General features: G+C 39.0%; 1 protein-coding gene across 3 annotated transcripts; it reads left to right on the top strand.

Annotated features, from left to right (window-relative positions):
• The first annotated feature begins 5,726 nt into the window (after positions 1-5,726).
• tab2 (TGF-beta activated kinase 1 (MAP3K7) binding protein 2) lies at positions 5,727-22,128 on the top strand. Of its 3 annotated transcripts, none has more exons than XM_065257396.2 (8): positions 5,727-6,013; positions 12,220-12,394; positions 13,752-15,351; positions 16,791-16,951; positions 19,414-19,507; positions 19,820-19,918; positions 20,114-20,221; positions 20,348-22,128. In XM_065257396.2, the coding sequence occupies exons 2-8, from the start codon at positions 12,293-12,295 to the stop codon at positions 20,482-20,484; spliced, it is 2,301 nt and encodes a 766-aa protein (XP_065113468.1). In that variant the 5' UTR covers positions 5,727-6,013; positions 12,220-12,292; the 3' UTR covers positions 20,485-22,128. The 3 variants fall into 3 exon arrangements, with proteins under 3 accessions (XP_065113468.1, XP_065113467.1, XP_065113469.1); XM_065257395.2 differs by having other exon boundaries at positions 5,730-6,013; positions 20,108-20,221; XM_065257397.2 differs by lacking the exon at positions 20,114-20,221 and having other exon boundaries at positions 5,731-6,013.
• Positions 22,129-23,106: the final 978 nt, after the last annotated feature.

Below are 23,106 nucleotides of genomic sequence, written 5' to 3'. Positions count from 1 at the left end.
ATAATAGCAACCCGCCATGGAACTTGCGCCCTTGCGTTTAAAGGGAATGTTGGATAGCGTTCTGATTGGTTTATCTGACGTTACGCCCAAACCACACCTATGAATAATGAACCTACTTCAGAGCAACCTCTTATTGATTTGAGTTATTTCTCCCGCCTGGAAAATAGCAACAGCGCCCAAGATCTGGCCACAAAGTCACTTGCGCATTGCGCTTCGCACTTGCGTTTCAGATTGTTAAAATAGGGCCCAAGATGAAGAAATTTACTTCCATGCTTCCAAAACAGTTCAATATCTTAACCAAAACACATCAAAACTTTTGACAGTAAGAGAAAAAGACCAAAAGCACAGATTACTCAACCCTGAATATAGCTCACCCCTACTATTTGTTCGCCTACTGCTTTTTGCCTACTCTCAACAATGCGGTTTCGGACACAGACCCTCAGTGCAATGTCAAAAAGAGACATGGCCGTCAATGCTGAAAAATAGTCAAATGACAGAAAATGTCAGGTTAACATGACCTCTGCCTGCAACTTCACTGACACAAGATAAATTGCTTTATGCCGTGTCTCTTTTAAAACTTTATAAAAATTATTTTTGCACATGAACTGCAGAATGATGGCCAAATTTGAACACAAGGTGCGAGCAATAGATTTACACGTGCACACTGTGCTAACAGCTATACTGTACTTTCGGTGTATCTTGATTGACAGAGGTGTCATCCAATCAGCAGTAACCTTTCCTTTCGCACAATAAACCTAATTTTGTTTTCTGATTTGTTATTTTGTCACCTGATTTGTTTTTGTGTTTTCTTATTTGGCACATTGTTAGCCTTTGGTTTTTAATGTATTGTTTTCTTTTTAGATTTTTTGTTTTGTTTTGCACTTCTCTGCCACCGTAGTCTCCACTTTTTCATCACGCTGATTAAATTGTATTGTCCACTAATGGCAAAGTAAGGAGGTACAATAAATTCATATTCATCGAGTGACAAAAGCTGAAGAATAACAATTAAATGTCATTGCCAGGCACTTTGCAGAGCCCATAATTTTTTTATAGAGAGCATTTAAACATCACTTGTTATCCAGGCTTGTAACATAATTTGACAAAATGTGTGTAATAGGTTGTTCTGGACTTATACTGACATCTACTGGTATGGTTCAGCATTATGCCAACAGTTTTTTAAACCGCTAACATTTTTTGAAACTATGGCTCTTTTTCTTAGACTCTACACATAACCATTAAATTATTAGGGACATTTACACCAAACTACACACAGATATGACAAACTTAAAACACTACTGACTTTGGGATGAACAGTAATAGACAAAACAAATACATTTGATATTAGAAACAAATAGTGTGCATTTTGTTTCTATACTGTCATCATGTCTCTCTCTGCTCTACGTCCTATTCCTCACCCACTTTCCCATTCACTTCCGTTCATCCACCTCTCATTCCTCTAACTCTTCTCTTCCTATAATTCTCACTCCTATTTACATTTCTTTTCCACTAAATCACTCCAATTAACCTCATCCTGAAGCCTGAGCTATACTGTCCTCCAAAGGCTAAGTGCAACACAAACACTGTAACTGATAACAACGGCCTTAAAAAGCATCTTGCTTGTGTGTGTGTTTTTTTAAATGCAAAAAAGCTTCTAGAGTGCTTACACATGTGCTTTGGACTACATCAAAACGTGTCTCTGGCAGAAAGTTGAACCGCTCGCTCAAAAGGCAGAGTCTGTGAGCGGTCATGGGTGGGACGTAATCAATGTGACATCACATTGACTGGGGATCCCAAACAGCCTGTTTTGTGTGACTGTTAGGGTTTAAAGACTACAACCTCTGATGTCTAAAAGTGAATTTATGTTGAGTATTTATGTATTATGTATGTTGAGTAATGCAACAAAACCGAGGTGCACAAGTAGAGATCAACAAAGTCTAAAAAGTAGAAAAAGTGTCAAGTCCTTGTTTTAAACCAGCTGAGAAGTGTAATTGTAGTTGAGACAACTAAGATAAAAAATTACTATGAAATTATAATGAATCGGCGAGCAGGGACAAAATCCACACCCCCTCTCAACAACCAGGTGCTCTGTCTCACCACAGCTGATGTAAGAAACAGTCTACAGTCTCTCACAGAATGCATAGACCATAGCGGACATCTTTTCTGACATCTTCAACATTTCTCTTGAGCAGACCTGTTGTTCAGAGCTGTGCAGAAGAAGTCTAAATTGTCCTGCCTCGATGCTCTTTTGGTGTATGGTCCTAACTGTTCCACTGACAATGCCATTCTCATAACCCATCTAGCTGGCTCCCCCACCTGGACCAGAAAGACACATACATACGAATGCTGTTCATAGACTTTAGTTCAGCATTTAACACTATCATCCCACAGGAAGTTCAGTCTGCTGGACCTGAACACCTGTCTCTTGCAAATGAATCCTGGATTCCTGATAGGAACACCTCAGTCAGTTCAGATTGGAAGCAGCATCTCCAGCACCACAACAGTAATCAAATGGGTCCCTTAGGGCTGTCTGCTCAGTCCACTGCTGTTCAATCTGTTTACTCATGACTTTGCAGCAATGCACAACTCGAACCACATCTTTGGGTGGGACAGTATTTCCCAGTATTTTGGGCACTTCCCCCAGAAAACATGTCTGAGTTTTCTGTGACTTATCTGTAAGCTTCATTACAATTTTTTTTAATTCATGTGCCCTCAAAAATCAAAAATGCTAATTTCCTCCACTCCCCTCTTTACTTCTTGTTTGTTGCTTAAGGATTTTCTACAAGCGTTCACTTACTTACAGTCCATTCTGTGAATGATTACTTGATTAGGAGAGAGAGGGGGATAGTAAACAAAACGATTTTCTCAGAGCCCTGACTACATTTGCTTTCCAGGCTATGACAGCATGTTCAGCAGGTAATTCTTGATATGCTTGCCAAATATTGCTCAACATGGTTTTTCCAAGTGAGAGCTGTCCTCAGAGCAATATATTGTGTTGACCCATGGACAACATTTTTGTAAATACAACCTAAACTCACCCCAAACCCCAATCCTAACCATAACTGAACCCTAAAATCAGAGGAATAAGATAAGTGAAAAACAATGGTATATAAGCAGTTAATCCTGATTGTAAGCTTAAACTTAAAACAAATGTTAACATATTCCTGAAATCTGGTAAACAAAATGTCACCCTGAGGACATCAACCAGTAGGCAAAATCAGGAGAGCCGCCAAATATTTCGCGATTTCATCATCATACTAACTTTCCATTTAGTTAGGTCCGGAAACCTAGTTTTGAGCATGAAAAGTAAATTACTGAAACTAGTTACTGGTTTTACAGCATTTTTTGCGTTACAGTACTTATTTAGTGCTGTAACACATCCTGAAGCTTGCCTTCTCAGAGTTTTTCAGTATTAAAGTTTCTGTCGCTACTTTTGTCCCTCTAATGTGGTGACTTTCTCTGTGTTGCAGCATTTATTAAATCATATCTTAAAGTCATATCTCAGCTTTTCCATCTCCACCTTTGAATTTGTAGTGCAGGGCTATTCAAATCTTACCCTGGAGGGCCAGAGCACTACATAGTTTAGCTCCAACCCTAATCAAACACACCCGAGCAAGCTAATCAAGGTCTTCATGATCACTAGACAATCACAGGTGGGTAAGTTTGATTAGGGTTGGAGCTAAACTATGCAGTGCTCCGGCCTTCCAGGGTAAGATTTGAATAGCCCTGTTGTAGTGTTTCAATCCTGATGTTTATATGCAGATTTTGAATTTACACATATAAACAACTGAAAGGAAACATGACTATACTGTTGCATTATGTTGAAAATTTATATTATTCTTATTTAATTAAATTTTTATATTGTTCAACTGTTGGGTTGCTTTTGAAACATTTGATAAAACTGAAATTTAAGGTAAAAATGTAATGAAATTATTTTTTAAGTTTGCAGTTACAGATTAACAAGGTAAATGTGCGGTATATTTAATAAAAACAAGAGTTACTGTACACAAAAAATCTATCTTTGTACTGTTGTATACCTTTGACCTACCAGTGTGTTACTTTTGTCCCAGTGACGGGTCGAAGAAACAATGCGCAACTTATGTTCAAAGTGAAATTATACTGAAGTCGTTCTACATTTGTTTTTAATTTTGACATCTGTGATCAATGCAAAATTCAGGCAGTTTCAAAATAGTTGACAAACTTGTTCCTGCAAGTTTGTCAACTATTTTGCAGTTGAACAACTAAGTCTCTTTCTAACCCCATTGCCTCCCTCCCTGATGAGCTTAACCACTTCTTTCCTCACTTTGACCTAGGTTTTAACCATTACCAGTTTGCCCACCGCCCAATTAGGTCGATAGAGGATGCCATTTCCAATGCTCTTCATTCAGTCCTCACCCATCTGGCTAGCAATATGCATATGTTAGGATGCTATTCATTGACTTCAGCTCTGCATTTAATACTGTTATCCCAACTAACTTATTACTAAGCTTAGTGACATGTGTATCTGCCCTTCCACTTGCAGCTGGATTCTAGACATTCTGTCAAACAGACCTCAGTCTGTAAGGATAGGCAATCACATGTCCTCAACCCTCATCCTGAACACTGGTGTCCCTCAGGGTTGTGTGCTGAGCCCATTGCTCTACTCTCTTTTCACCCACGACTGTGCTCCTCTTCATACTCCAACATCTTCATTAAGTATGCAGATGACACCACAGTGATCTGTCAGATCAGGAAAAATTATGAATCCGCCTACAGGGAGGAGATTCAAAACCTGTTAGCTTGGTGCTCTACAAACAACCTCAACGCATCTAAGACCAAAGAGCTCATTGTGGACTTCAGAAAAATGAGAAGCAGCAGTCATTCCCCTATCAACGGGACTGTAGTAGAGCATGTTTTTAGCTTTAAGTTCCTGGGTGTCCACATCTCCGAGGATCTGTTTTGGCATCTGAACACTTCATTTCTGGTTAGTAAAGCTCAACAATGCTTATACTTCCTTAGGAGACTTAAGAAAGCCCATCTGTCGCCTCAGATCCAAATCATTTTTTTCCAGCTGCATCATTGAGAGCATCTTGATCAACTCCATATCACTATCATATAGCAGGTTCACAGCACATTTTCATAATCTGTATTATATTGTAATGTACAATATGCTCCAGTCTCTTAACTTGCGTATCTGTACTTACACTGTGACTGTGTGCCACTACCTCATTAGTGCACACTGTTGCACATACATATATTATCATAAATTCTGTTTAATTAAACCTTAGAAAAATAAGGCTACTACTAACCAACAGCAATACGTTGTATAATTCAATATGTTTTGTTAAATTCAAATTTTTGGCTTTAGATTGTGTCATACATACTCTTTGGAATGGACCGTACACAAGGGGGCCGCACACCAAAAAAGTTTGAGAAGCACTGTTTTGGAAGACTAGAAGTGCCATGGTGGATGGATGGATGAACGGATGAAAGAATAAAAAAGATCCATAATTTAATCCATCTGTACATCACCAGCTAGAGATCTCCATCAGCAGCAGGATCTCCAAATGGGGTTGGCTTCCCTCATTGACAGACAAGACAGACAGAACACACTTAACCCCCGTCCAACCCTAGCCGTCCCCTTTTAGAGGTACTGCCCACTTTTGGAGTTGACGGCCCCATTGGAGATCTGAGGTCTACGGTTGAATCTGGTTGCTGCTGCTGATGGTGAACCATGACTTCGCTATAGTAGGAAAAATAAATACATAGAGCGAAGCAAAGTCTCGCGAGAAGCGCTCGCTCGTGCGGCCGCCATATTGTGTGACACTATTTTGATTCTTATCTGTTGGACGCGAGTGAGGAAGAAGGAAAATAAGTGCAAACAGAAGAAGAATAAGATTTGTGAGAAGAGTGCGTAAAAGCGGTGTGATCTTTTACCCTCAGCGCGGTGTTGTCAGGATTTCGGCCTGGCGTGTGTCCGGCGGCGGCGGCGGCGTCTCGGGGGTTGAAGGTGGCCCGGGCGGCGGCGGCTGACACGGTAAGGAGGCCTCACAACTGTTTATGGGACTTTAACAACTCGGTACAAAGTAGTTTTTAGGGTGTTTCTTCTCTTTTCTGAGGTGTTTTATGCCTCGATGTGCATATCGCCGTCGCCTTCTATTTCGAAAAGTCGATGAGAAAAGTTTTGAAACCGTTGTGTTAGTTGTAAAACTGTCGCATCCGGTTACGCGTTGAGCTTCGGTGTAGTGCTTGTCGTGTCGTGTTTTGTGGATTTAATAAACTGTTTATGAAACTTTGGTTAGATGAAAGTCGATTTGAAGCTTTCAACACGAACTTGTCGTGGTCGTTTCTCATTTTATCTAGTTATACCAATAAAGTATTTTCACAATAGAAGTAGCAACCAAATTAGTTGTTCCAAACTTTCACAACAAACGAATGATAACAATTATAACAAACCCCTCAGTGTCAGTGAAGAGTTTAATACTTTAAAACCGTTTGTGACGATTTCGCGATGTATTTTTTTGCTTTACTGCTTTACTTTCACTAACTTAGCCCAGTAATTGTTTTCTGCCTCTGTGATTTAAGTTAACTTAACGTTACATGTAATGAATAGCTCAATAGATCTCAGGTTAGCTGTTTAAAATACTAATAAATGCAAAACATGTTATTTTAAATTTTGTCTAGTCTAGACCAGTATAACTGTTAGTCAAATGAATACGTACTTTCCCCCGGTTTTTTATTTTTTGACACGTAAACTCTCATAACTAACCAAGTGACACAACTTACAAGTTAACGCATTAATTTATTTTCTCTATAAATGTAACGAACCTTTTACATTTATATGCTTACACATATTTGTGGTAGTGGTCGACCAATATGGGTTTTTATGTCTGATACCGATACTGAGAAAGCAGTTTGGCCGATATAACACACATGTAATTACAGTAATGAGAAACAAACAGAGACAAACAAAAGAAGAGAAAATTGTTGAAACTAAATAAACATATGCATAATGTTTATAATTATACCCTTTTTAAACGTGTGCTGTGAATTACAGGCATTACTGCACAACATAACTTCACATTAAAAAGTGAACAATGATTGGTCATTTTTACTATATGACAGAATTCACATCAGAGTTTATTTTCATTAAAAACAACAAATTTAAGAGATTTATTGGCCGAATGATAAAATGTAATGGCTGATGCAATAACTTAAATTGGACAAATATTGGTTGATATATATTTGCAACTGCAATATATTGGTATATCACTGCATATAGGCATGACATGAAATTGTGTGTAAATGGCAATACAAACGCCAACTTCCTCACACAAATTTAAAGTGCACCTATTTCATTGCTAAAAAAATTTTTATTTTGTGTTTGGTATAATACATTGTGTTTGTGTGGTTTATGGTTAAAACACATTATTTTACACATGTTGTACATTTTTTTTAGCTCCAGATTTCACTCTATTCCTGAAACGCACTGATTTGTACAAAACTAATTGATTTGAAAAGTGCTGTGTCCCTGATTGGCCAGCTAATCTGTAAGTTGTGATTGGCCTGAATTCCCCTGACGTCAGCCGGATATGTTACGCTCCTTACCATGTTTGAAGATTCAGTAACAATGCAAAACTAACAGGAGTTAACTTACAAGCTGTGAGTCCAAGCAGGAGGAATTATAATAATGACCGTCGTGTCCACGTCAACAGCCACAGGAAGTAAACTGTTTCCTACAATCCGTGTGTTTGTTTTAGTCCAAGAAAAGAGATTTACGTTGGAGACGATAGCTAGTGTCATCGTCTACTTTGGGGTTTGTACCTTTTGCATATCATTAACATGTACTAATACACACACACCAAATGAATTCATAAAATCGTGCATCGGACCATTGATGCTTTTAAAATATTTTTTGTCTAAAAAACATGCTAGTGGGATTGTATAATGAGTAAATGTAGTTGGTGTTTTGATAAAATCATCAATTTAAACTTATAATGACATCTATAATCTCATAATGAAATATAATGACTAATAGACACAGTGTACATCTCTGCATCCCATGCGCACTATGGTAACAGTCGCAAGTAAGTCCATGCGTCCATGTCAGAGGTTTCATTATCATCAAGTGTTATTTTTCTAGTTGTTCACCTCATTTTCCGAGTTGTTGATACACTGTTGTAACTGAATCCTGCAGTGCACTTTCGGCAATGATACTTTAATTATGGAGATAGCAACCTTCGGTATTCCACTATTAGAAAATCCATAACCCGCCATAACCCGCTTCCAAGTGGAGCGACTTTTGAGAAAAATCAAATTCGAACGGATTTCGAATATCATGCAATGTATCCGAATATATTCGAATATCTAGCCCCCCCCCCCCCCCATGCGCATCAAAAACCCACAGTACTGGAGATTCAATCACAAAATTATTAACAGTAACAGTCATAAACAGGGTTGTCTGGATTACTTTTTTACTTAATGTTTGAAACAGCAGGTTATCAACTTATGAATAACAAACTTGTATATATAAAAAATGATTCAGAACAGTTACAAACAATATCGTGACAACTTAAATAGCAGCAAGAGTATATAGGCAGACGCAAACGGAATTCGCGCCCGCAGATTTCGGCAGAAAACTTTAATGCCCGTCATTGACAAGCACACATATCCCGCGCTTGAGCGTGTTTGTGACCAGAACTGTCATTGACAACAAGCACACATACAAAGCCTATCCCGCGCGTTTGTGAGCCGTCATTCACGAGTACATTAACCCTGCATGAGTACATTAACCCTTGCCCGTTTTCAATGATAGAGAGCACAAACCCTTTGATACTTGAGATGAAATTAAACTTACCGCTGATTTAAGCTTGTCGTCAATGTGACGCGCAACAGTCAACAAGTGATCATTTCAAATCCATTTACAAGACAAATGCTGTTGTTGTTTAATATAAAGTTTACATTGCGTTGTAAAAATGATGAAATTATCTTCATACATGCTAATTTCATAATGCGAACGTATTAACACAAGCTTTTTATTCTGCTATAATATTTACCACTATAAACAATATGTCATTTTATATACAAACTATAATTCTATCTTGACATGCACATGAGGTTCATTTTGGTCCCATTTGATTCCCACTCTTGCACACAGTTGCCGTCGTCGGTCTCACTCTCAGCCTCCTTCCAATTACGAGGTGTTACTGTAAAAAATGCGCTTCACATGGCATTTAAAAAACCGGATGGTTTATTTATAGTTTGAATACGGATATTTCACGTCATGTTCGAATGCATATTCGAATATCGAATAAAAAGTGACAGCCCTACTACACAGAGCCGCATTTCATCGAAAAGTAGGCAAAATCACATTCATAATCGTGGACAAATCGCCTCCGACAATGTATGCGATTTTACAGAGCTTCTCGGTTAAATACGGCTCTGTGTAGTAAATGCCGCTCCATCACTTAAAGTGAAAAATGTACGTTGAAAATGTTAAAATATTTTAACAATTGAAGTACAAAAAACATTTTTTTTCACCTTAAATTTTCACTTAAGTGAGAACATTTAGGCTGAAAAACGTAAAATTTTAGGCGGTACCAATTGAAGTAATTTAAGTTGATCCAACTATTTATACTGTCTCAACCAAATGCCAGTTTAAAAAAAATTGGGTTTTATTTGTGTTTGTTTGGCTTCATGTGTCGCCACAAGAACTATAAAAGTACAGCGAGAGCGATGTAAGAGATAATAGATTTTTTCCGTAAACGCTGAAAGAAGGGTGTATTTGTGTTAACAGACTAAAGGTTTCTAATTACGGCGCGATATGTGGGGACGGTTTGGATTAGAGATCGACCGATACTAATTTTTTTTAAACCGATACCGATAACAAATATTTGTATGCTTATGTGCCTGATATGCTGAACCGATTTTTATTTACTGTTATACTTCTGTTTTTGACATAATTACTGCAACACTACTGAACTGAACAAACCCTTATAATAATAATAATCATCACAATCACTTCCTCTTTGCATACAAAGTAATAAATAGAGGGGTCTAAAAGAGTGAAGAATAATATTAATTTAATAAATAATGTAGAAACTATATACATGGACCATTCCAAACACCCCTATCATTTTGTCAGAAATGGACTGATCCAAAGTTCGCGCTGGGGTTGCAGAGCGGGAGAGAGAGAGAAAAGTATAGCGGAGTTGGCTGCATATTCTACATAGTTTATAGAGTAAAACAGGTGGATTAAGTGCCTTTTTAGGATATAATATCTTTGTCTTGACCAGCAACCTGTAGCCTTCAGCAATCCAACCAATAGTTAGCAAAGAGATTTTACAAATAATATCACTGACTGGAATACTTCATTCAGGAAAGTAACAATCAAAACGGGTTATATATCATTTAATTTCTTAACTGGTAATGTTTTTTGATGTCAGAATAATTAATATTTTGTTGTTATAGCTTATGAAATGGCTGTTGACAGCGCTGTTTATCGATGCATTTACTCCCGCATTAACTTTATCAAACTGTGACCGCTTGCGGGGGTAATAAATAATTAATTAATATCCACAGACATTTATTTAGATATTTTATAGTAAAATAATGTTTATCTGGGAACGTTAATATAAGTTAGGGTAAATCTTGTTAAAAGTTAGTTACATGTGATGGCTGTGCTTCAGCCTTCAACCCCGGTAACTTAAGTAAACAGCAATATGAACGTGATTTTACGATGCTAATGATAAGCATAAATAACAGAAAAACGAATTTAATTTAGCGTTTTTAATTCCACAAAGCATTAATTCATGGCTGTTTTATTCATGCAAAACTACGTCGTTATTGGGACCGGATTTGATGGATCAGCGTGATTCTGTGAGTTCTCTCTATTTTTGGACAAGCTGCATACATTGCTTTTAATATATCAACTTATTTAACATAACATGCATTAATGCACAAATAAGATGTGTTATAAATGCCTCATATGCAAAGTAAGTATTCTCAAAGACCTTTTAATGAAGTCGCGTCATATCTGCTGTGCAAGCTGCTGCTGCTGTGAGCTCCTCTCCTCAGATGCGTCCAGCACGCAATTCTCAATTCTCAAGTTTATCGGGCAATCCGATATTACAAAACCGATATCCGATCATCGGAAAATGCAATCAAATATCGTGGAAAATATCGGAAAACAGATATATCGGTCGATCTCTAGTTTGGATCGCAGTGTTTTTGTCAAACAGATCACGTTTCCAGAAAAAAACACTTCTAAGGGGCCAATCACGGCTTTTATATTATATTGCTAGGCAACCACAGAGTCCGCTGTCTTGGCATTCAAATATTGAAGCGTGAGTGCTCTTTTTTTTACTGTCATATTAGCAGAAACTTTAAAAAGAGGACCCTTGCTCTGGTCTTGTTTGAGGGTGAGAGGTGCACAAACACAAAGGAGACAGTGATTTTGACAACAAGGGATGTGAAACAGTGGGTTTGGTTTGTTAGTCCTGCACTGAGAAGTGACTGAAGCTTTATTTGTTAATCTCTAAGCTGTTCCCATAACCAGGGCCTGACAGAATTTGTAGACTTTTTTGCTTTTTCTGCGGAAACGTTTTGGAAAAAATCTGTAGAATGATTTTAAATGTTTTCAAATTATATTAAAGTATTTAAGGTGTAAATATTACAAAATTGCATGTAAAATAATTACTTTTTAAGATTTTTTTATGATTTTCACACAAGTTTAATGCTTTTTAAAATATTTTTCTTTAAATATATAAACATAAAATATATCAAATAAAAGAAGAGATCCTCTGCTATAAAAAGTTTCATCCTACGTTATTTGTTCTCTCTTATCACCTCTCAAATATGGGTAGGTTTATTAAAAAATTCAATTTTTGTGAAGGACTTTTGATAGAGATCAGATCAAAACATAGAGTTTGAACTGTTTGCCCTAAGGGAGTCAAAATACGGATTGCTGGAAAAACTCGTCCTGGGCGGGAAAGCGTTTTCTGTTAATTGAAGAGTAAATCGTCAATGATGGGGAAAGAGTTAAAGGCTTACAATGAAAATTAATACACCAAACCAGTGTGTCCTCTGAATTAAACCAATTTAAAATGAACCAGATAATGTGCATGTCAAGATAGAAGTATATTTTATAGAGCCCTATGGAATAAGTATAATTTCTTTCCCAAATTCTGTTTTATTTATTCTCAAATTCCGTGTTCTTTCTGTTTTTTCCCTTTAATTATGCAGATGCTGAAATAGTCTGTGTGTGTATGTGTGTGCGCACGCTGTGGTTGAGTCGGGTTGTTGCGGCAGTAGACGAATGGCACAGGGAAACCAGCAGTTTGACAACCAGGTTCTTCACCACCTGCTCCAAAAGTTTCCAGAAGTCCCGGAGAACGTGGTGTCTCAGTGTGTGCTAGAGGTGGGTTCACCTTGACACATTATCACAATTAGGGCTATTATATACTGGTTTAACAAGACACTGTTGATTACGTTGTTTAAAACTTCAGGGGACATTACACTTTTTTTTGAAAATATGCTAATTTTCCAGCTCCCAGTTAAACATTTGATTCTTACCGTTTTGAAATTCATTCAGCTGATCTCTGTGTCTGGCACTTTTAGCATAGCTTAGCACAATGCATTGAATCTGATAGTTAGCATTAGCATCACGCTAAAAAATAACTAAAGAGGTTCAATATTTTTCCTATATAAAACTTGACTCTTCTGTAGTTATATTGTGTACTAAGACAGATGGACAATTAAAAGTTGCGATTTTCCAGGCAGATATGGCTAGGAACTATACTCTCCAGGGCTCGAGAGTGCGACCAATTTCAGGTCGCACCTAACTTTTGTGCTGGTGCACCTAAGCAAAATTTTAAGGCGCACCAGTGCAACCAGTGCAAAAAGTTAGTCTAGAGCCCTGCTCTCATTCTGAAGTAATAAATAAGGACTTTGCTGCTGTAACATGACTGCAGCAGGCGTAGTGATATTATACACTGTGTGAAAATAGTCCACTTGGTTACTTTCACTAGCAGGGGACTATTTTCGGGCACTGCGTAATATCACTATGCCTGCTGCTACCATGTTACATCAGCAAAGTCCTTGATTATTTCGCCAGTTTGAGAATCTAGGGCCTATTTTAAAAAAGTGGAATGTCCCTTTAAAATTAACTTTAAATTACTTTATTACCTATTTATTTTTCATTTTTTTAATAAAGATTCATTACATTTTCATAAATTAGTAGAGCATGGCAGCAATGTATTTAAAAATACAAAATGTAACAATATAAATTGTAAAATAGACAGGGGTTGTTCAAGAATCTTTTTTTTAATGTTTTAAGAATTATTTTAAAATTTGCAAACGTTGTTGTGTTGTTTCAAACTTTGTGGACTAGTTATGATTAAGCATCTACAAAGTTAACTTTCCTTTGTATTTATCAACATAATTCAAACTGGGACTGCACAATAAATCGCATGCGACTAACAAGCTAGGCAATATGCAATTTATTATCGTGTACGAATCGCCTGCTATAATGAATGTGATATTGCCTAACTTGTCAGTGAACTATGGCTTTGTGTAGTTAATGCCACTCAATCTAAAAGCAGGTAATGGCGATTTACTACTAATCAAGAAACTGGCTTTATTGATGAGATGTGCGTGACAGTCGCATGCAATTTATTGTGCAGCCCTAATTCAAAACACTGGATGTCTTATTTTGGTAGAATAACCGCTGAATCATATCTTTTGCTTTTAATCTTTTCTGACTTTTACATTCCCAGAATAAGAACAATTTGGCTGCCTGTTGCGAGTACCTGGCCAAGGTGAGCCCTGGTTTCTTGTATAGTGAAGGCAACCAATGTTTGACAGACCTTCGTAATCACATGACCCAGCTCAACCTAGGCGTCTCTCAGAATACCCATGATGCTGTGCAGCGAGATGTAGTAAGGATGAATGGCAGCAGGACACTTGTCCCCAACGTGAGTGATGGGCCTTTAAATGCTCCCTCTCCCGCCTCTGACTTCTACCAGCCTGAAGCTCAGGCTGTGCCTACACACACGCCAACGAACCTCAGCGCATTCAGTGCCATGGTGTCTGCTCGTAAACCACAGCCGCCTCAGCACCTTGGCCTTTACCAGGTTGGAAGCAAGGGTCATGGACCACCCCCAACGCCACGCTTCAACCCCATCACAGTGACGCTTGCACCAAACACTGGTCGGAATACACCTACCTCCCTTCACATTCATGGAGGGCCTCAGTCGGGTCTAAACAGTCCAAACTCTATCTACATACGCCCATATATGACCCAACCGGGCGGTACGCGACAGGTACAAGGCCGTGCGCAGTACAGTCCCACCTCCCAGCCTACTCAGCAGATCTATCAGATTACACATCCTGCAGGTTCCCAGGGTTCCTGGAGTGGGACCCAGCACCAGACCTCACATGTATACATGCCGATAAGTTCACCTACCAACACCCAGGCTCCCTCCATACCCTCGGTTGTGGCCTCACAGGCCCCCTCCCCGTCACCCTCTTCCTCTTCATCAACTGCTGGCCCGGTCTCATCTTCCTTTGGCCAGTATAACATACAGAATATCTCAACTGGGCCACGAAAGAACCAGATTGAGATCAAGCTGGAGTCTCCACAGAGAGGGGCCGGAGGTTCGGGTACGGCTTCAGCTACGGTCCTGCGTTCTAGCTCAGCCCCACGATCCACCTCTAGCTCTGCATCTTCTTCCTGTCCGTCGTCATCATCGTCTTCGTTGACTACCAGCACCAGTTCTTCCACTCCGATCTCAATCGGAGGGGCAGGGCTTAGCCGCAGTCAGCCCACGGTATACATCTCTGCATCCCCACCCACCTCGGCTAGTACTCCGTCGGATGAATGCGCCATCGTTCCAAACAACCCCCGTTCACAGCCCAAGTTCTACATTTCGGCCAACACTTCATCCGATGATGGAGGGGGACGGAACCCGCCTACTGTCTACATCTCTGCCAATCCGACACTTCAAGGTTCTGCCGGTCTCCGGGGGTTGGGAAGTCAGGTGAGCATGGGCCCTGCCTACATCCACCACCACCCACCCAAATCCCGCCCCTCTGTGGCAGCTGGAGGCACAGCCACATCTCCTCGTGTCGTGGTAACGCAACCCAACACCAAATACACCTTTAAAATCACTGTATCCCCTAATAAACCTCCGGCTGTGTCTCCTGGAGTGGTATCACCGACGTTTGAGCCTACAAACCTGCTTAGTCTACCTGGCGATCACCATTATGCAGAGACAGATCCCCCTTACCAGTCTGATCCAGTTTCAGTTCACCGGGACAAAAGCGCAGAGCCTCGCAGACTCAGCATGGGCTCTGACGATGCTGCTTATACACAAGGTATGTTCATCGGTGGGAGGGCTGGAGAAAGTGTGAATGTTTACTAGGGCTAACAAATGTATTTATCAGATAATCTAACACATAGGGATAGGTATCGTTTTTTTATACCGGTGCCAAAGTGATACTCTATATCCTAAACTGATACTTTGATAAAAGAGAGGTTTTTCAATTGCCTTTGAACAATTGTGAAAGTGCAATATAAATACATTTGAATTGAACAGCTGAACAGTCAGTAATTAAACTAGGGTATGGCGCGTAATGCAGTTTTTGACAGCAAATGTGACCGTGAGAACATGTAGGACTCAAATTTGGGTTTTGACAATTATTTCTGTTTACACCGGTTTCACACCTCATGCATGAGCAGCGCATAAGCAGTGCTCAGGGTTCCCACGGGTCCTTGAAATCCTTGAAAGTTTGTGAATCTGGGGGGAAAAATTCAAGGCCCTGGGAAGTTTTTGAAAATATACATGCATAGATACAGGTCATTGAAAGTGCCATATTTTATGCAAGAAGTTTTCTGGAAAAAAATCCATATTATTTCCTGTGTAGTGTAATATCATAAAAATCTAGACTTTTTAAACACACATGCTAAACTGTTCACTTTAAATGCTTAAATCTTCTGTATGCGAATGTTGATTCATACCAAAATGCTTTTGTTGCATAGTTGTGTTTGACACATGAAAACGTCTCAGGTAATGATATAACTGTTGTTCCTTAAGAAGGGAACGAGACACTGCGTCTCCCTTGCCATACTTCCTGCGTCCCTGTAAAGCCGTCTTTGGCAATATTTCAGATAGCAAAATACGTTGTGGCTCCCGCGTCACCCTGCCTTTGTCTTTAAGCCTCACCATTGGTTGAATTTGATGTACACATTCAGACGCACCTACCCTTGGAGGCGTCCCCAAAGTGTTACCGCAGTGACGCAGCGCGAGTTCCCTCCAAAGGGAACTGTAACAATATATCTATTAAAGGTAACACAATGTAACCTTGCTCTCACTTGAAATGTGTCCCCTCATTTAGTCCTTGAATTTGAGGGTATTGGACCTGAAAGTCCTTGAAAGGTTCTTGAAATTGAAGTTGACTAAGGGGTGGGAACCCTGAGTGCTGCAATCGTTTAGGTGCCGGGTCTGTGATGGTGCAAGTGCATTATTGAATCTTGTATGTGATGTCAAGTTGTATATTAAACAGTCACCGTGACCCTCAGCAATTTTTTAAAGAAAGCAAATATGCAAAACCACACTTTTGCCAGAAAAATGGGTTCTTCTGCCCAATGTAATGTTATGATCTGGCAGCTCACTAGATTTTAAAACTGATCTACTATAGCTGTTTTAGCTATTATTTAAAAGTGTTGCTTTTTATTCTGTGTGGTGGTTGTACTTGGTTCATCAGGAAGGGGTCTGTTGGATATGTGTGTATTAATGGTCCATGTATATCTACAGCTTTGCTAGTTCATCAGAGGGCACGAATGGAGAGATTGTGGCATGAATTAGAGCTGAAGAAGAGAAAGCTAGAAAAGCTGAAAGAAGAGGTCAACGAGATGGAGAACGACCTCACAAGGAGACGACTGCAGCGTTCCAATTCAGTTTGTCAGATACCATCTGTAAGTTACTTTAGCTGTCTTATCTGCACTTACTCACTCACTGTAGCTGAACCAATATGTATTTTTTGGGGGTGGAGAGGGGGCATACCGATACCGACATTGGGGAATAATTAAAGACTGATTTGATATTCTTTGTGTATATTATATTATATTATATTATATTTATACCACAAGCCTGTTGAATGCTTTATTTTGATAAGTTGAAAACTGTTCCACAGGTGTTAATTATTTTTCGATAACCACCAGAAATGTCTCGGAATAATTGACTCCGGTTCTTTGAATTATTAGAAAATAATGCACACCCACGTTGTAACGGCACGATGCAAATTACCACCTTGGGTGTGCATTAATTTTGAATAATGCAACGGCCCATCGTCAATTATTCTTTGTGTACCAGTCAAAAGTTTGGACAAAATTCCCATCCGTTTCCACGCTTATTACGGTACTGTATATAATACACTAGATTACAGTATAAACATACATAGAAATGTGTAATTGAATTTATAAAAACAATTTTAATAATAATTATTTTTTCACATCCTGTGTTGTGTATTATCTGGTAATCAAATGGTCATGCAGGACATGAGGATTTGTATGTAAATAGTCTATATTCACAGACACTATATAGCGATTCTGGCTGTGCTAATTAGATTTCGCTTTATCAGTTCATGAGCTTTCCCCGATTAAAGAAAACTGTTTTACACATTTACGTGACCTTATTACGATTATTCCACTTTCCAAAATGTTGATGTTTTTCTATGTTCAGTCGAGAAGAAATGATGTTTTTTTGAGGAAATTTTTCTCAATTTAAAGGGATAGTTTGGCCAAAAATGATATTAAACCCATGATTTACTCACTCAAAAGCTGTCCGAGATGCATATCTCCATCGTTTATCAGACAAACACATTTTCAGTTATTTTAGAAAATGTTTTAGATCTTTCAGTTAATTAAATGTGAAGTTACGGGGTCCAGGACCTTCAAGTCCCAAAAATGTGCATCCATCCTTCACAAAATAAATCCAAACGGCTCCAGGATGATAAACAAAGGTCTTCTGAGGGTAATCCGCGCGGTGCTGTTGTAGAAATATCCATATTTAAAACTTTATTAACAAAAATAACTACCTTCCGGTAGCACCGCCATCTTAGACACCTCTGTATTCAGGAGAGAGTATTAGCGTAGTGTACGCACTTTTCTTAGTGACGTATGACAAATTCGGGGGGCGGGGGCACAGAGCAGCAGCAGAGAAACCTCTGTACGCTGTGTAAAGCTCTGATCTTGAATGCGGACGCGGCTAAGATGGCGGCATTACCGCATGCAAGTTATTTTCGTTTATAAAGTTTTAAATGTGGATATTTCTACAACAGCACCGCGCGGATTACCCTCAGAAGACCTTTGTTTATCATCGTGGAGTTTCAACGCAGCTTCAAAGGGCTCCAAACGATCCCAACCATGACATAAGGTTCTTATCAAGCAGAACGATTGTCATTTTCACAAAGAAAAAAAAAGATGTACTTTTAAACTACAATTTCTCGTCTTGCACTAGCCGTGTGAAGCGGCAGCGCGACCTTGCGTATTGCATAAGCATGTTGGAAGGTCATGCATGACCTATGCAAAACTACCGTTCCAGTGTTTACAAATGTGGAGAAACAGAAGCGTTCATACGTTGTATGTGGACTGATACTAATTAATGTCATTCTTTCAGTTTATTGTTTGAAATGGCCCTCAAGTGTGTGTTTCACATATGTAACGTGTGACCTTTTAACATGATTGCTTGCGTAATACATTAGGTCGCCCTGACGTGTCACACGGCTAGTGCAAGACAAGAAGTTGTAGTTTAAAGGTGCATTTTTCTTGCTGAAAATGACAATTGCTTTGCTAGATAAGACCCTTACACATCGTTTGGGATCGTTTAGAACCCTTTGAAGCTGTATTGAAATGGCAATTTTACAATTGCAATTTTTGGGGTCCATTAAAAAGTATATTAAATTGAGAAGAATCCTGTAGTGTTTTTCTCAACAACAAAAAAATGGGTTATTTCTTCTCAACTAAAAGAAAGACATAAACAACTTGGATGACATGGGGGTGAGTAAATAATCGGGATTTGTTTTTATGAAAGTGAAATATTCCTCTAATAAACTGATAACGTATAAGACTGTGCTTGTAAACACACTCAGTGTAGTTCATCTCACTTATTCTCACTTTGTGAGAGATGTCGGTGTTTGTTCTGACAAAAGTTAAAAAATTAATTTTAGATTATTTGGTTAATTCCTTGATGTCATCTGGAAATCAAAAGTTGATCACCGTCACCATAAGGTTGGAGGATGATACCGTTACAAATCAAATTTCTCCTGAAATGTGCATCCAGTCTGAATAAAATTTCCTGACTGATGCTGAGAACCAAACTTATGGTCCAATGTTGTGTAATGCCTTTGCATTAAATAGCTGAACTCTGTGCTTTTCAGATTGAGGAAATGCAGCAGTTGAGATGTAAAAACAGGTTACTTCAGATTGATATTGATTGTTTAACCAAAGAGATCGATCTTCTTCAAACACAAGGTACGTAAGACAAGTTTTTTTTTACAATGTTTTTACTGTTTAAACTGGTTAAACTCTCATTATCTGGAATTAAACAATATTTTAATGGGATTTCTGTAATCAGAATTGCTCACTTTTGAGCAATAAATCTAGCATAAATCATTTCACATGAATAATTGAAAATAAGTGCACTTAATGAATGATCATTTCCATACTGTATTAAAGCATTGTCGCATGCATATGGGATGTTTTTCTTCACTGCTTAGTCTAATGTGTTGTTTGACCTCGTTGTTGTCTGTATTTTTGACTAGTTGTTTTTTGCTGGTCTTGCAGGACCAGATTTTAATCCGATTGCAATTCACAATTTTTATGACAATCTTGGATTCTTGGGTCCTGTACCTCCCAAACCTGTCATAGATCATACGAAACAAGGTCAGTTACAACAAAACCTTGCGTTAGTGCATTTCTGCCACATGCTTGCACTTCTTTTCATAGTCTACTCTGTTTGCGCTTTATTGCTTGTTTCCCTTTCTTGAACATCTGTCATCTTATTTCTTCACACCTACAAATAATTATTTCCTCTTTTTTTTTTTTACTGATTCTGTCCACCATGCCTGTCAGGTGCAGATCACACAGGCTGTCTAGACAGGAGGGGACGCAAAATAAATGTCAGCTCCAAATTAAAGAGAGACCCCTCTCTACCTCCTGTACCACCTCCTGTGGCCACACCCATGGGTGGGTCTCTCTATCTCTCTCTCTGTGTGTGTCTTTCTTTCTTTCCTACCATTTCCCCCCCTTCCCCTTATACTGTTTTCCTCACAAGCTTTGATGAGACTTATATGTGTGTGCGCTGTGTTTCAGAGAGCAGTATGAACATGAGGGTGATGCCGGAGCCTGAGGAAGATGATGGAGTTCAGTGGAGCTGTACGGCCTGCACCTTCCTCAACCACCCGGCCCTCAACCGCTGTGAGCAGTGTGAATTTCCTCGTCACTTCTGAGCCACACACCGTATACGCGTGACGTGTAGAGAAATGCGCAGACGGCCATCGCTTCGGATGAGTCGTCTTCTTCCCCTGGCTGTGTCGGTGTTTGTGTTGTGTTGTGAAGTCCACTGAAGATTGGATTATGTTTACAGCTCTTTTGTCTCCGTACAGAACGTGCATTTCTCTCATTTCGAGATCAGGAGTGAATTTACCCCCTTGATCCACAAAGAGGCTCAGCAGTGCCAACGATGTCGTTAACGTGTCTGCGATTTCTGCGCACACTTTGCGTGTGCGTTGATGCCGGCAGCCACCTAAAGGGAAAAAAAGGACTTTCTATACGGATGTTGTTCCTAATGGATCATGTGGTGGAATCCGCTAAACTCACATTAACTTTTGTTTGATACATGAAACCGAAAATGAAAATGGAAGAAAAAAACCTGCATGCTTTAGATGTACAGTTTACATAGGAGAGTCTCTGCCACAGAATTCACTGTACATAGTTTTAGGATGAGCTTTTCAATGCCTATTTTGTTTCTAAAGATTTCACATTCATTTCTGTAAGTATAGCTTTATAGACTTCATTATTTCTGTGTTATTTTATTGTTGATTTTGTTTGGTTTCGAACCAAGAGCTTTTACAGTGTTTTGTGAGAACTTAAAGGGATGCTCGAATACTCGATGGCAGAAACCTATGCTCTTTGTCAAGCACTCAATCCAGCGTACGAGCTGCAGACGCAGCAAAACAATCTGAAAGTTTCATTAAGGTACATAACATGACCTCGGAGTGGTCAAAGGACTTTAACCATAAAAAATATGCTTTCCTGTATGACAACTGGAATGTAGGTTTACTCTATTAGAATTTGTACCAGTTTGTGCCAGATGAGGGATGTGTCTTTGCTATGCATTCGTAAAGCTTTACCAGATTATTTGCGTTTGGGAGAAAAGACTTTAATAATTTGTCTTATGTGGTGTCCGGGTGACCTCCTGAAAGTGAATAAAGAATCCCGTTTTTTTTTTTTTTTATGGAGTACTTACCGCTGGCCTAAATGGTTCTGGTTGTAGAAATTGCCATAGCACAGAGGGAGTCAAGGGTCACTGTGATCCTGAGTGTGTAGCTGTAATACATCACAATGTGCCTTCAGTCTTTTTTTGGGCTTTTCTGTTACAGATTGTGGTATGTAACAGTTTGCACAACAGCGTTACACAAGTGTTTAGATATCTTTTGTAACTTTAGATCAGTCCAACGCTAGAACCATATTTTAGCCGATTGTTTGTCGCTCGTCTTTAAAGGAGCGCTAATAATGCATTAAATGGTTTAAAATAAGGTTATTTATAATACGGAGGGGAAAATGTACATTTCCAAATGCTGGTTTGTGATATCCAGGCTAAACTACCCAAGGCTATGCAGTCTGCTCGTTTCCAAGACTAAACTACTTTTTGTTTCTGGAAATTGGCTCAGAGAGTGATGTTTTATTAACTTTATAAAACCCAAAGAAACAATCCAATCTGTCTGTCAATGTGTCTGTTGTATGCGTGTTGAATTTTAAGACAATGGGGAGAAAATCTTTGATGTCCAGTGATGCCTGGAAACTGTCTGTGTAATAGATAAGTTATTTGTTAAAATTAAAAATAAAAAAGCTGACAGCTTTGCATTGATTTATATTGATGGGAAAGTTCTTCATATTTTTGTAAATAGAAACTTAAGATAATATTTGTTTTACATCAGGTTAACATTGACTTTTTAACATACTGTCTGCAACATAACTATATGAAATCTGAACTATTTATTTTCATTAAAATGTCTTTGCACTTTATATATACATAAAACAAAACATTTCTGAGCTAGAGTACCTTCACATGCATCAAGGCTACAACATAAATCAACAACAAATGACAACTAAGTTTTTTTTCTTACCCAATTTCTTACCCAATTTCTAATGCTGAGTTTACACCAAACGCGGTTTGGGCGTCAAAATCGCGTCTACCGCGCGTGGTTTGCCGCTTGAACAATTTGGATGCATTCGCGCGTGTAGAGCGGAGTAGACGCGCGGAAAAAGCAAGCATTTGACGCGCGTCCGAAGCAAAATCCGCTTCTTGTGGGAGGGGCAACTGCTGTGCGAGTGTCTGTTTGCAAGATGACTGATGTTACGTGTGCATTTATCAAGAGAGTTACCAGTTTTGTATAGAGGGTTTTCACCGACGTCACGTTCTGGGCGGTAACCCCGATGCGCGGCCATGGTGGAGGCACTCGGTGTAAAGAACTGAACGGAGTACAATGGAATATTATGCGCTTTGGATACTTTAAGTGAATGTAGACATGTCTAAACAACAGAAAACGCATCCAAGATGCAAAGGCATATAGGGAAGGACTTGGACCACAAGAAAAGGCACGATATTTCGAGAAATTAAAATTTATAGGCGGTGCAGATCCCTACGAGCTCCCTCTTCTAGGATCCGTGACGACCCGGCGATTCTTCCTTCAGTTGCATATCCCGATATAAGTTAGTGAACTACCTAGTTTTCAAGCAGAGCCCATACCAAAGTGCTTTACTGTAAAATAAGCACAGTAAAAAATAAAAGCAATAATTGTTTTTACCATTTACTATTAAAAATATAATTATCATTACAATAGAAAATT

This window comes from Paramisgurnus dabryanus, chromosome 12, assembly GCF_030506205.2.
Source record: "Paramisgurnus dabryanus chromosome 12, PD_genome_1.1, whole genome shotgun sequence".
Lineage (NCBI taxonomy): Eukaryota > Metazoa > Chordata > Actinopteri > Cypriniformes > Cobitidae > Paramisgurnus > Paramisgurnus dabryanus.
Note: the sequence above shows the minus strand (reverse complement) of the source record. Positions and strands in the feature narration are given on the sequence as shown.